At 44.1% G+C, this 14,381-nt stretch overlaps 2 protein-coding genes across 16 annotated transcripts in view; one reads left to right on the top strand and one right to left on the bottom strand.

Annotated features, from left to right (window-relative positions):
• Positions 1 to 13,027, top strand: part of COL26A1 (collagen type XXVI alpha 1 chain) — a 187,149-nt gene extending 174,122 nt beyond the window's left edge. For 5 of the 9 annotated variants that reach the window (XM_075517868.1, XM_075517864.1, XM_075517860.1 and 2 more), the window contains 4 exons: positions 1,703 to 1,747; positions 3,168 to 3,212; positions 4,259 to 4,343; positions 7,798 to 13,027. In XM_075517868.1, the coding sequence (XP_075373983.1) occupies positions 1,703 to 1,747; positions 3,168 to 3,212; positions 4,259 to 4,343; positions 7,798 to 7,970 (348 nt within the window). In that variant the 3' untranslated portion in view covers positions 7,971 to 13,027. The remainder of the gene's footprint in view (positions 1 to 1,702; positions 1,748 to 3,167; positions 3,213 to 4,258; positions 4,344 to 7,797) is intronic. The other 4 variants (XM_075517861.1, XM_075517863.1, XM_075517866.1 and 1 more) reach the window with 4 other exon arrangements.
• The window catches only part of MYL10 (myosin light chain 10), a 168,636-nt gene that overhangs the window by 4,144 nt on the left and 150,111 nt on the right, over positions 1 to 14,381 (bottom strand). The gene's annotated exons all lie outside the window — the stretch shown is intronic.

Here is a 14,381-nt window from a genome sequence, read left to right as displayed (position 1 = left end):
TGCTGGTTTTGACAACTACATGCTGCAATTTTGGGTTTGGTGGATACAAATTAGAGCTAGCTTTACACAGAGCGGAGGAGCTGTGCAGCTGCAAAGAAAAGCAGAGGAGGGTTTACAATATCTATTGAGATTTGAGAAAATGTTATTATACATTCTTCCTGCTTAATCTCAGAGAGAACAGATGTAGAAGAGACCTGAAGCAGTCTGAGCGCATCCCCTGGATGGCACATCTACATGTGTGGCGCTCACAATCAGCCTCTGTTCATCTTCTTAAACAGTGCCAGGGAGGGATACACCACGTCATCTCCAGGCAGTCTTCAGAGGTACAGCTAGTGAGGGCCTGGGATAAAAGATATTTCTAACATCCAGCCTAAATATCCTTTCATCCCCTTTAAGCTGATAACATCCTTTCCTGTTCCCCCTGGACATACAGAACAGTCTGTTTATGTATTTTGAGTGCGTTGTTATGTCTCCTCTCTGTGATTTGCCGCTTGCCTATGCTTTTTCACAGGCCTTACTCCCTCCACTGCAGAATCCAAGTATTTGCCTTTGAAGATGCTCAGAGCACCTGACAAATTGGGCCTTCCTCCCAGCGCTCTTCGTGTCGATACGGACCTTTGTCTAGTGCTGGCTAGCTGCTCACCCAGCACTGCGCAGCTCTCCTTAGTAATGTTTTTTAGATGCCCAAGGCCCATTGTTTTTTTATACAAAGCAGCAGTTTGATGGACACAATAACAAAGCAGCTCTCCCTTTCTGGCAAATACTACAAAAAGCTGCCGCCAGCTAGGTAGTTTTTTGGGGAAAAAAGGTTGGGTTTGTTTCTGTGTATGTCTAGGGGAGAAGAGCCAGGTTAAACATGTGGCTGTTTCATCAATGGATTTCTAAAGATGCTTTTAAATTTTGCTGCTTCTTCCCCAGCTCCTGCTTTCTCATGAAATAATCTATAACTGTTCTTCTGGTCAGGGATTCTGCCCTGTCCCAGCATGCTCCGGGGTCAGAAACCAACGCTGCAGAGGAAAACGGGGAAAAAAGATGCTCAGTTCGATGGCATTTCATTCCGCCCCAAACCAACACGTACCATTTCAAAATGTTTCTGTTTAAAACAACAACAAAAAAAACCCAACCCCAAAATCCCACTGAGAACAATGTGAAAATTAGGACAGGAGGCAAAAGAAACAAACTGACCAAAATATCGTACGTGTGTTTTGATCAGTAGCTGTTGGGGTTAACGCAGGGATGTGTGTGTGGAGCAGGAGGCAGATTAAATCAGTGCTCTGTGGGAGTCCGGGGCTCTGTTTGCTGTCTGGGGCAGCATCAGCCCATCAGTTTTACTAGAGAGAAGAATGTGGTATCTTTGTAAGATACAAATCTCCAGCCAAATTCCTTCCTGGTATAATGTAACTGACTGCTGTAAAGTTCAAAAAATTGCTAATCGTCTTACTGAGAGGGTACTGAGCTGAGTAGCTCTGTATCGAACCAAACTGCTCCAAAGTGTGATGGGATTTGGAGCCGATACTTGACAGAAAACCATGACCCCCTTTTGCTGTCTCTAAGTGATAATGTCAAGGGAAAGGAATTTTTTCATATTATCCCAAGTGAAAGGTTTTTCATTAAACCATCTTAATTCCACTAGTAAAAATTACACTATGTTCTTGTCAAATGGAAAAATATCTCCTAATGACACTTACTTTATTTCCAACAGGGGCAAGCAGGTCTGACTGGAGAGAGGGGCATTAAGGGATTTCCTGTAAGTGATGTACTTGCGGGTGTGTGCAAGACTCAGATGGGTTTGGTGCCTGCCTGGCACCGTAAATACCACCTAGCTGGACTGCAGCTGGTTCAGCTGGTTCAGCTCTCTCAGATGCAATGCTTAGGTCAACTGGCTCCAGCTTAGACATTTGTTCAATAGGGCACCCTCACCTTAACGTATTCCTCTGCAAATGAAACATAGTCTTCCTGCATGTTAAGCATAGTGCTGAAATGCCGTGATCAGGAAGGCGGCACGCCAACAGAAGAGACGTGCTTTGCTTGCAGATCCCCGCTAGCCAAACCTTGGCAGACAGGAGCCCTCTCCCTGCCCTGTGAGGTTCCTGGCACTACCGGAGCCCAAAGGCAGGCACTGTTAAACAACCCAAAGTACATCAGCTGCTCTCAACTCCCTCTTGCACCTTGGTCTGCCAAGCTGAGCTGGAAACCCTTTAATGAGATTGAGATGTCTCCAAATGACTTTGTGGCAGTACCTGAACAGATGCACACAGGAGATGTCTGCACTGGCACATATGGCTAGGGTGCAAACAAACGGGTGGAGATGAAGGTTGGCTGAAAGTGAGCTAGTGGAGCAAGTTGGGGTTTTTTGGCTGGCAGCATCCACAGAGGTCCTAGGTCCTCTAGGAGGTTTCTCTTCTCTCTTCCTTAATTCCACCTCATCGTTTTGTACGATTCACACAATCTTTTCTTCAGTCCTTCCTCCCATACCCAGCCCTGCTTTGCACGTATCTCGGGGATGTCCAACAAGTTTGAGGAGCCCAGGCATTTCCACTCTATTTTATTCACCAGTTTGTTAGCCCTTTCCCTTGTTTTATGTTTAGCTTGTGGTTTAATCTCTCCACGTCATCTGTTCTTTGAGAAATGCATGAACTTCCTGGTTATAGGGGGGAAAAATCAGACCAACGTTCACAGCACATAGGGATGTTCAAGAAAAGCTTAATGAGCATCTTCAGAGGCGGAAAGTGATGTGACTAATTAATGAAAGCAGAATGGAGGATTTTATGTTCTAAATCAAACATGAACATGTGCATGTTTGGGGGAGAGGAAACAGTATTTTTCATCTCAGTGTGAGATAAAAGCATTGCTCATCGACATGAGATGTATATAGTCTTGTTGTGGGCCCAGGCCACAGCAGCCAGCCCCCTCCTGCAGCTCGGCCACTCCTGGCCAAGTCCATCAGAGTTAGAAATGGGGATGACCTCCTGGGAAGCTGGTGGGAGCTAGGACAGAGCGCACGAGAGCACTTTGGCCCTTGGCATGAAGTGCCAGAAAGTCAGTTTGTTTTCTGCTGGTGAAATGCTTCTGCCTTTAATTTGTTCCTTTGGAGGGAAGGGATGCAAGTCATCCTGGACAGGGTCCTCAGTCACATGAAAACAAATTTCTGTTTCTTGTCTGTTTAGGGTGAACCAGGCAAGAAGGGTGAGGAAGGTGACAAAGGTGCTGATGTAAGCATGTATTTCTACTGTTGTTTTACTTTCCTTTTTGTCTCTTTACTGTGCTTCAACCATATTCCCTTTGGCAGGCTGCTTTGTGGAGGGCAAGGGCCCTGTCCACAGTTAAAAGTGCAGAGCAAGAGATGATTTGAACCTTGGGTTTGATCTTAATACATGCTAGAAAACCTGGTCTTTGAGGTTTCCTCGGCCACCTTGTCAGCTGCCCTTCTCGCCCTGCTCTCTGAACACCTCCTCAGCCCAGTGGTTGTTCTGCCACACAGAGCTGCTACAAGGTAGGGAATTACTCCCCCACTGTGCCTCCCACAAGCTCAGGGACAGACTCCCAGAAGAGATCAAACTGTGTGTGCAGAGAGAGAGAGTTGGAGTTCTCACATCTCTGCTCTCCCACCCTAAAAGCCTTCCCAGCATCTATCTGTCCCTTCAAGCCCATATCTGAGGCAGTGGGGGCAACAAACTACAGCTTGAGTGTAGGTGAAAGCATGTGGACAGGCTTCAGGCAGCATGTGGCCCAGCTAGGAGCTCTGTGAGAGGCAGTGTGAAGCCCACCAGCATGGGCTTGCATGCCGCTGTTCCAGTTTATAAGGGAGCAACAAGAGGGTGCTAGCCACACGTCCCGGCTTCCTGGTGTACCGGAAAAGAGAAAGCCCAGAACTCACTGACGTTCAGAGTAAATGTCAGATGAGAGCAAAACCTGTTCTCCAGGTAGTTCAGCATAGTTGTTAACATAAGCTTCACATTATAAAGGTTTGACAGGAATATACACCCTGGGTTTGGCCCACTGCAGAAGCAGCAACGAAACTGAAAGGCTTGGCTTTGGGTCAGAGGCTCTGCAAACATGGAGTATAACTGAGGAGATTTTTCTTTACATAGGGATTTCTCCTGCATTCCTACTTAACCCTTGCAACTTATCTCCCCTTTTATAGCTTTTCTTTTTTAAACATTCACACTGCATAGTTTGGCGTTATGGAGGCAACGTTATGAACAAGAAGCCTATTCTGCAATGTATACCAATGTTAGTTTTCTTTTCCTTCTTGCAGGGGGAAGGTGTTCAACAACTTCGAGAAGCTCTGAAGATTTTAGCTGAGAGGGTATTAATTCTTGAGCACATGATAGGAATTCATGGTAAGCGTTGCTAAGGTTTTCTTTTCTAGACAACTGGGGGCTCTGTTCAGGCAGCTGCTTGATGGTTAAACATCCTCCCAGTCTCCTAAACTCTCTGTCTAGTATCTATTTAAGCCGGGTTTTCAAAACTAGGTACCCAACATGACTTAAAGGATGCTTAGAACTGTTGAGGACCTAGAGCTTCCACCAACTGCACTAGTTCCTCTGGCTTTACAGTAGCAGGTGAAGTGACCCCCACAATAATTTTTATTACAATTCAGAAAGCCAAGTCACGAGCAGCGGCTCAAGCCACGTGGCACAGATCATCTACCAGCTTCCCAGGGAGCTGCTTGTTCAAGTCTTTAGGCCAGATCATTTAATCCTGTTAATAGTGTCTTCCAAGTGACTTTAACACCACTGAGGCCCTTGCCTTGTGTAGCACTGTATTTTACAGAGAAAGCCCAGACAGTGCTACACGTTACTCCGAAAACCAGTGATCCCTGAACGTCTTGTGATTATAACTTACATAAAACCTATTTTCACAATCAGATTTAAAGAAGGTCTCACGTGTTCTTTGTTTTCAAACAAAGTGTTCTTTGTTTGAAGTGTTCTTTGTTCTCACATGTTCTTTGTTTTCAGTTTTCTGTTGAGGCTCTCTAGCATCACTGGTACAGTGTGTGGCGTCATCCCTTAATGGGTGGTTTCTTCCTTTAACCAGAGTATGGGCTTGTGCAATCATCAGAGATCAGACTTCTCCCTTTGGGGTACTTGAGGATCAATTCTCTCACAATTGCCAAAAGTTGCTGTGCCAATTTCTCCCCTTTCAGAAAACACAGCAGAGGCAACATGTTGTTTAGCTCTACTATCCCAGCCTGTGAGAAGCAGGCCTGTTCCCTGGCACCGAGATGAGCATTTTTTAACCAAGTCTCGTAGCACTTTTCTTTCTTATTTTCTCCTTGACACATGGCACCTCATTCCTGGCCTCACTTGTAAAGCAAGCTGCTCACACCTTCCTTCAGATTGACATCCACTTTTATTATGAAGCGGCCTTTGGATATTGATTTAGCCTATGAAATGCTAAATAGCTAAAATGTCCAGCAGTTCCTAAGCAAGTGACTTAAAGTGCATCTATTATTGTGCAGTAAGGCAGCGTGCTTCAAGAGCCCACAAGCTCCTTCTGGAGCCAGTACAGTGCTAAAATGAAAATGCTGCTGGGCACTTCAAAGCCAAAACAGCGTCAGTGCACGGTGCTCCGTTATATGGCTGAACTGGCTTGGGTCTCAAAGCTGCTCTTGTTCAATGGACGTGTGTCTTTTAGAGGCCCAAAGTACTATTTCCAGAAGCAATAGGCAGCAATGGCTTAAGCTTTTCGGGAAATCATGAATCATGAACCCATGATTTAACCACAGTCACCCTGACCTTACCTCTGCATTAATCCTACTTTGCTTCATATTTTCATTGGATTTTGTACACCAAGGGCAGGAAGAGATGTTTTTATGCTTCTTTGCTTTGAGATGGTGGAGGTACCAGGAAGATGCCCACTAGATTACCTAGGCAGCAGTCCATGACCAGCTGGTATGTTCTCTGGGGAAGGGGGGAACCCAGTCCATAAGCACAGTGCAGTGTATTTACAGGACCCAGGGCCTGGCCCTCCATTATCTTTTACTTTGTACCTTCATTTATACTGGTATAAAGCAAAATGTCAGCTCTTCAGGAAGCTTGTATAGATACTGGGGCTTGGACTGGGGGATTCACGCCACTTTGCCCCTGCAGAACTGCCTAGTTTATCTATTTTATATGTTGTCTGTTTGGCAATACAGCAGCAAAAAGGCATGCGCTGCTGTTATTTTGAAACGGTCACTTTGGCAAACCATTTTTACTGACATAAATGTATTTTCTGTTATTGCTTGGGATGGAGGCGAGCTATTTATACCCATGTGTACTTCCATACCAGCGTAACTGCATCAGAAAAATGGATGGGGTTTAATTGTACAGTGTAGTTAAGGTCATATTTAAACACCTATATTGTATGACTTTATATAAATAGTTCCTTTTTTATCCAATAACAGTATAGATAATTATATTTTTACTCTGTGCTTTTGAGATAGTTCCATTCTTTAACTTAAGACATATTTTAGGCCCTACAAAAATACTGTTTAGAAAGAGAACTTGGAAAGTAAGGCATTTTTTCCTTGTGCAATTATGTTCATCTCTTTATGTGTATATGGTTAAAAAAAACAACAGAAAAAGACATAAAATAACAAAACAGAATATCCTTGAGCACAGTCCTCCCTGCACTGAAGGCACCACACAGGTTTAAATCACCCAGCACCAACTATCTGGTCATGTTCCCACCGTAGGTGTTAAGGATTTTACCACAGGTTCCTGGGCAGCCCGAGTCAGCCCAGCTTTAAAGACCCACGCAGAAATGCCAATCGCATGCTCTCATTTTCCCAAGAAACTTCACATTCAGTGTGGTTTCCAAAACCACAGCCACCCAAGCAACAAGGCAAAACATACCAGCAAACAAACCTATTCTCTGCGATGGGAGGGCAGTTCGAGATTATCTGGCCTAGCAAACTGCAGAGAGCAGCCCAGCAGGACACACGAAAGCCCAAATTGTTTGGCAGTGTTTACTTCCAGCAAACGCAGCACAAATTCTCCGGCAGCCAAACGCTCACTTGAAACAGAAAAGCTGCCTTGTGGGATTAAACCAAGGCTGGGTGTCTGGCTTGTGAGGTTGGACTCTTGGCAGGGAAACAAGCAAACATCCATCTCTGAAGGCAAAAGGAAGAAGAAACTGAGGCATTAAAAATGATGAGGCAGCATTGAGTTATCAGCATCTGTTGCTGACTGCTGGGAAAACAGAAGAGTGGCTGTAGGCAAATGTATATTTAGCTTTGTAGGGCAGGATGCCGTAGGAAGAGGAGGTGCGTGTTACCCTGAGGCATGCTGGGAGAATGGACAGCTAATATTTATTCCCAGCTTTATTGCTAATTTGGCTGTAGCCTAGGGTGGATCAATCCTTTCGTTCAAGCTTTTCAGTGCCTCAAAATGTCCTCCTTTACAAGGAGTGAAATGGTACTTAAATCCCCAGGAGCATCACTTCCCAGTGACCACTTGGCCTCATCTTTCAGTAACAGGAGTCTGTGGGCAATGCTGAGTAGCAGCTATAGCCCAGGCAAAATTATAATCAATAAAAGAGCAGCGCTTTATAAATGGAATTACAAATGAGAACAGGACCTGCTGGGCCATGTGCAGTAAGAGTACTTACCCCAAAGAGTTTAGACAGAGCCGAGATACAGGAGTAGTGTGATGGCAGCAAACATGTAGCTCCACAATTGCTTGCTGGACAGAAAGACTACAGGAGGGACGACACTTCTTCCAGGAGAGGTACCATTCAGAAGGGCCCATTTACTCTCTCCTTAGCCTCCCCTTTTAAATAGTGCTCTCCCGTGACTTTCTCTCCTTACAGACTCTTTATCTTCCATTGAGCCAGGCTCTGGACAAGACGTGATCCCGGGCTCCCCTCTGCGAACCAGCATCAAGATCAAACGTGGAGGACCCCAGCAGCCACAGGCCTACCAGATCCTCTCTTCACTGCTGGATGACGGTGAAGCCAAAAGGAGAAGCAATCGGATGAAGTAGGAGCATCTGTGTGTTCTCCGTGCCTGTTCACCAGTTAAAGATACAGTATCCCAGTGCTTAATTGCAGAGTGCAAATGAAGTGGGTAGGAGGCTGCAGTGTTGGCAACTGGGTTTCCTTACCTGGCCCACACTACGCCCTTATTGCAGGGAATGTCTTATCCATAGCTCAGAGAGGGTCTTATGAACATTTTTCTTGATTTTGTTGTTTTGCCTTTGGAATACCAGATGGCAGGTATCCTCAGAAGCTGTCTACAGAAATAACACCTCCTGACTGTGTCTCAAGAGTTTAATCCTCCCCTTCTTTCCTCACTGCCCTTGAAAGTTATTCAGTTAAAGCACTGCTTAACTGGCTGAGACAATCAATCCCATCTAGACTCAGAGCCAAGCCTTAGCCTTGTCCATTTGGTATAGTTGGTGGCATCTGCTTTTATGTCATGTGGTGGTGTTATGCTGACTTCCAGGTGAAGATACCACTTCCATAGGCCATTAAAGCATGACCTGCAAGGATTTCTTTTAAGCAAAGAACAAATTGGAAAATTCAAAGAACATTTAAAATTGTTACTCTGAAAATTCAGGTTACTCTTTGGACTTTAGCATCAAAATCTTGGCTTTTCATGTTGCTAATTGCATGTGAGTGGCATTAGTTCTATTCATGGTTGGCTAAGCAAGTACTTTTGATGCCAATGTTCATGGTAACATCAACTTTTTGTCTATCTTCAGTGAGATTAGACTGTTTCTGTGAAAATACAGAGCAGTTTGTATGAGATATGATGGAATTGTGCAAGAATTTTCCCATATTGTGTTCAGCTTGTGCACACATCCAGACATAATTAAGTAGTAGCAATAACTAGTCACAGAAAAGGATATTTTGCAATTGTTTCTCAATCCTATATCAATAAGGAAAAATGTTTTCATGCTGTTTTGTTTCTATCTTGTGAGTAAATCCTTGCCATTTGAATCTGGAGACAGTGTAGTAGCAAACCACAGCCTAAGGGATTAGAGTCTTGTCAAGAGCTTATCTTGCACTGGGAGTTAAATACAAAGTTATTTTACTTTTCGCAATAACTTGTTATTTGGGGGGAAGTCCCAGCTTCCAGGGTTAAGAAGTTGAACCTGCCCTTCAGTGACAAATGAATCACTACACCTGCTGTGCAAACCAAATCGGACAAGTTGATGTCATTCATGTAGACAGTGATTCTTGTGAGAAAGGGTGAAAAGAAGAACCGATCTGGAGGAACCGATGGTACTATTTTTGAATGCTTTTTTAACCACCACCACCCACACACACACACACCCCCACACCCACATATGCCGTTCTGACAGTTTTCAAATTCAGCCCAGGACGAAAGTGAGCAAATTGAGTGTGTGTGGCATTTTATGGCATAAGTCAGGTACATCGGTCACAGTCTATCTGGTTCCTAGTGCAAGATACAGCTATCTGAAAAAGGCAAACTGTGCTGCTACAATATTTCTGTCAAACGCTGTTGCAAAGACCAACAACTGTATGGTCCATGTATTCAGCAACCCTTGTCACCCAAAGTAGTCTTCCTAAGGCAAAACCAGAAGCATGTGGTACACTGGAAATGAGGCTTAAAATGAAGAAGCTCTGCCAGCCCGACATTAGCCACCCATTAAATAAACTTTCCATATACATTGTAAACATGGTAGACCAACAGAGACATCAGAACATCCAAGTCTTTCCTCTGAGGAACATTATATTTTCAGAAATGAACAGGTTACAGGCTACTTCAGGATGGCTGAATTCACTAGCTGTCTTCATTTGGCCCATTCTTTAGAAATCCAACTATCCATCCCAAACAGGTGAAATGGCGTAAGTTGATGCTGAGCAAGCACCAGCAACTTGTCCTCGCGCACAAGCTTTTCACTGCTATACAGCTAAATAATAAACAAACAGCCTCGGTTTAAGCCGGCTTGGAGGCTGCACTAAATGCATTTACTTGCCCTGCTTTTGAATCCTCGTGCTGCTTGGCCAGTGGTGGAGCTCACTCAGCAGTCAACCCACGTAGTTCAGGTTGTACTTCCGTATGCTCAAGTTTTGCTTTGGACATTCCAAAGAAACAAGCCCAAAGCATTACAAAAGTTTGGGGAGTTGAAGGCGAGGTACGATCAGGTGCCCTCTTTCCCTAAGACTCCAACGCTTGAAGTGAATGCAGAGTTTTGCCAAGAGGTGATGCTTTGGGCTCCAGCATTCCTCTGCCTGCCTGTACTCTGAATTACAGCTGGAGCGCCATATAGTCAGAAGACAAGAAAACAAGTAAAACTGCCCAAGTCAAGCAGGTTACTGACCTCAAGAATACAGTCATCCTGTATTCATGATCCTTTTGGGAGAATGAAATAAAGTCTCTTGAATGCATCTTAGTTTCAAATCCAGCACTAACTCTAAATCCAGTGCTAACTCTAATGACAGTATGTATATAAATTATGCTGAATTAAATCAGTGTCTTAAAGAAGGCTGGCAACCAGCGCTCAGCCTAAAACCAGTCACAAATACAAACAGGTCAGCTTTTCAACATTTAGCAAGTGACTGAAGTGCTGTACAGCAGCCCGTGTCCCTCCATTCACTGCTGTGAGGGCAACAGCTCTGTTGGTGGACAGCTAAGCATGGTGCAGCCACTGATACGTTCTGATACGAACTGATATGTTCTTGGAATAATCTTTCTGCTTAAGAATTAAATGCACAAAAAAAAAAAAAGTTTCCCCATTTACAGGCTGATTACTGTGTAGGAATTGAGAAGTACTTAATTTACCTATGCGCTGAATTGGGACCATCTTGGTCTTGATCACATGGACATTACAAGACGTAGCTGGTGGCTTCCAGGCATTAACCCCTTATGCCTACCAACAGGTGTTGGAAAATCAGGCCCTGAAGGCTGAGGAGAAATCCCAGGTCAGTCTAAGCATGTACACGGAGCAGGTTGGTGCTAGCTGCAGTCGCTTGCCACATTAAGAAAGTGTCCTCAGGGCAGTTTCAGGAACTAAACTAAACCAAAGCAATCTTTAAAAAGGGAAATGGCAAAATTCGGTTTCATTGGTCCTGTAGCTACAGGGTTGAATTTGGGGAAGAGGGAGTCAATGAGGCCATTTTCACTTCCCTGATGTTTTGGAGCCTTCATGCTGCATTGAAAGAGAAATTTTTCTTCCTCCAAGTTTGTCGTCCTGAATTCAAAGCTATTGCATTAGCTTGATGAGTGCTCTCTCCAAGTCATTCATATTGACTAGGATTTTGGATTTTAAATTATTTAAAACAAATTACTGGCAAGATGAAAGGAAATTTAATGGTAGTTGTTTGCAATGAATCCTGGCAAGTCAATTGTCAAAAGACTGGTTAGGTTTGGATTGCAACCATTGTAATTATTGACTTTTCCAGATTTCTGTATGAGCTATGTAATTTTTTTCTCCCCACACTTTTTGCTTTATTTAGCTACATCTCTCTCTTGTGCGGTACTGTATCTTTAATTTGGGTGACAGTAGCATTATACCAAATGGACTTTTTCCCTCAGCTGGGGTTTCATTCCTCTCTACTTACAAAAGGGTTGAACCACGCTGTTGCGCTGTCCGCGTTTAATTATGTTTTAAAGGTGAGCACAGCCTCACATGCTGACATTAATGACATTCATGACTAAGCCGACCACTCCAACCACGTTTTCCATCTTAGGCAGGATACTAAGGTTCATTGTAGCCACGGCATCTAACGTATCTTGCCATGTCTATGTAACTTAGAGAGGGGATTTATTTTGAATGCGTGCTCATTTAGAAATATATTTTAATTGAAATGTTTAGTGCTTTATCTTACATGCATACTGTGCAATACCATAGTGTGTTCTTTTCCTTTTTTTTTTTCCTAAGACTTTTTTGAAATTCTTAATGTTTCTTTGAGCTCCACTGTGTTTTTGACTTGGATCAGTCCTGGTAGTAGTAACGCATTTTCCTTGCCTTGAGCTAACCAGAAGCAGCAGCAGCACGTTGCACAACCAAAAACCTTTGCAATTCGCACACCCTGATGTTCACCAGCAATCTGGTACTCCTGGGAGGCGGAGAATGCTTCTCTCCAGAGTATCTAATTTGCACTTACTGTAAAGAATTTATAGCAACCCAGGGAAATAGGAATAAACTAGAGAGAAGAGCCCTCACCTGCTCCCACCAAACTCCACAGTAATTTTGCCACAACTTTCAAAGGAACAGGCCATAAGAATCAGATCCAGATCTTCAGCCAGCACGGGCTGGTGCTGCTTTCAGTGGAGCAGAGCATATGGCTCACAAGCAGCTTTCCGGGAGTTCGGCTCTGGGACTGGGGTTCACTCCCAGTCTCTGCAATGAACTATTTTGATGTAGGAACCCGACCACTGTGACAAAGGCTTCTAAAAGACAATCAGCTTCTGGAATTACTTCTTGACACAATTTATTGGAAGTCCATTCTCCTGCACGTTTACAGCTTCTGTCTTATTCGAGATTACATTCCATTCTGGTGTTCGGTGGTACAGGGGTTTAAACTACTCGCAGTTTCTGTGATTGCATTGAAACCAAGCAATTCAAAGGTGCTATAATTGTTCACAAAGCACATTCCCATCCATAGAAGGAAATGTTAACTTTTTCACTAGTTATTTTACACAGTATTTTTTTATTTATATCAGTGTGTTTCTTATGTGTGCAAATAGTCCCAGCTTCTCTCATTGTAATACGCTTTACAACCATTTGGTCTTTTATAGGGCAGCCATATGCGGTATGTTGCAATCGTGTAATTTCTTAACTTAGAGCAAGAATAAATCTCATCTGACACGATGAACTCATTTATGGCAGGCTCTAATGTTTGTTGTAAACACAACCTGTTTGTTCCACCTCTTGCATGGTTACTTATCTGTTTTCATATTGCTATGTTATTGTTCAAAATATCTATTTCTCTTTATTTGCTATGGGTTTTGTTACTGTATATGGAATGTTTTGTATTCAGCATTTTCTTACAGAGCAGAGTGGGAACAGTATTCAAGAACCCACAAATACCAAAGACCTTTCATGTAATGCACTGAGAAATAAACATACTGTAAATGAATACCACCATGTCAGGTGTCCTGTATTTACAAAGTTCAGAGCAAGTTCAAGCAAACTGCGTCCTGAAATTCGGGCATCTGTGTTTCTATCCTGCCATCTCAACTTTCTCGGACTATATGTTTGCTGGTCTCGTAAAAACCAAGATTGTGCATAAAGACCCTGCTTCTGATCATCTTCGTGGGGTGGAGGGGCAAAAAGGGCCCTCATTAACTAAAGCCAAATCTGACAGTTTCCTTGCCCACAACAGAACTGACTTCTGCAGATACTGGCTAGACTGCTTCAGCAAGCACGACTGCCATCTCAGATGTTTGAGATGTGTCTGCAGGATGCACTTAGTCACTACTCTGCATTCCCAGCCACGTTAACCAAATACAGGGGCATATCCTGCCTTTGTGGTGAGGCGTTTAATTCCTAAAGCAGTCTAGGCAAGCCTCCAAGCAATGTCAACTTTGAGCATCTTGCTTTGCATTGCAGAGCGAGGCACTACCTGGATATGGCAGCCTCTTCCTGCAGCAACAGCCCTCCTGTTCCTGCCGGAGTTTTACGTCAGCACAGATACGGGGATCCCAGCTCTCCCTCGGCTGAGCTCGGGCACTCTGAGGACGGGTTGGCTGCAGCAGACTGGGTGACGGGGGAACAAGCCAGAGAGGGAATTCTGCAACGCTTAAGAGCACAAATTAAAATCTGTTGTTATTTGCAACTTGCCTCACTTCCTCATACGTTTCCTCGCAGTTCCAGGAAGTCACGTTGGCTAATCGAAGAGAGCAGCAGCTGCCCAGGCCCCCTCCCTGCAGCCCCCAGTACCTCCTGGGCATCTGCCTCTGCCAGAAGCCGCTACGCTTGCCCACTTGCGCTTTCTCTGAATTTGCCTCTGGGCTTATGGGAGACCCTCAGAGTCATCCCCTCATGTGACACTTCAAACTGGTAGAAGAGGATGTGGTTAGGGACTTTTTGTTTTTTTAACCCTCCTATGACAGGGACAACTACCCATTTAGATGCAACTACCCCTGTGTTTGCAAAGGGAGGCTTTACTCTGCGTGAGCCTTGGCTGTAGGAGAGGACCTGGGCTGTTCCTGTCAGAGACGTGACAGTTCTGGTTTCTGAACTTGTTTTTTATATCCTAATGAAAACAAGAGATATGTAAATCACAGCCAATTTTTTTCCCCTACTGATCAGATTACACTGCAGATATGCAGATACCAACACTGCAGCAAAGGCTAAGTCTGGTAAACACGGGGAAACGTCCGCAGTGTCAAGGCCTCCGCTTCATACAGCTTTTTTTTTGCATCACCGATGAGGACATACTCAAGGTTACTTGATGCCAAACTTTCCCATGCAGCGCTT

Source organism: Mycteria americana, chromosome 15 (genome assembly GCF_035582795.1).
Source record: "Mycteria americana isolate JAX WOST 10 ecotype Jacksonville Zoo and Gardens chromosome 15, USCA_MyAme_1.0, whole genome shotgun sequence".
Taxonomy (NCBI): domain Eukaryota; kingdom Metazoa; phylum Chordata; class Aves; order Ciconiiformes; family Ciconiidae; genus Mycteria; species Mycteria americana.
This window is presented reverse-complemented; position numbering and strand designations above follow the sequence as displayed.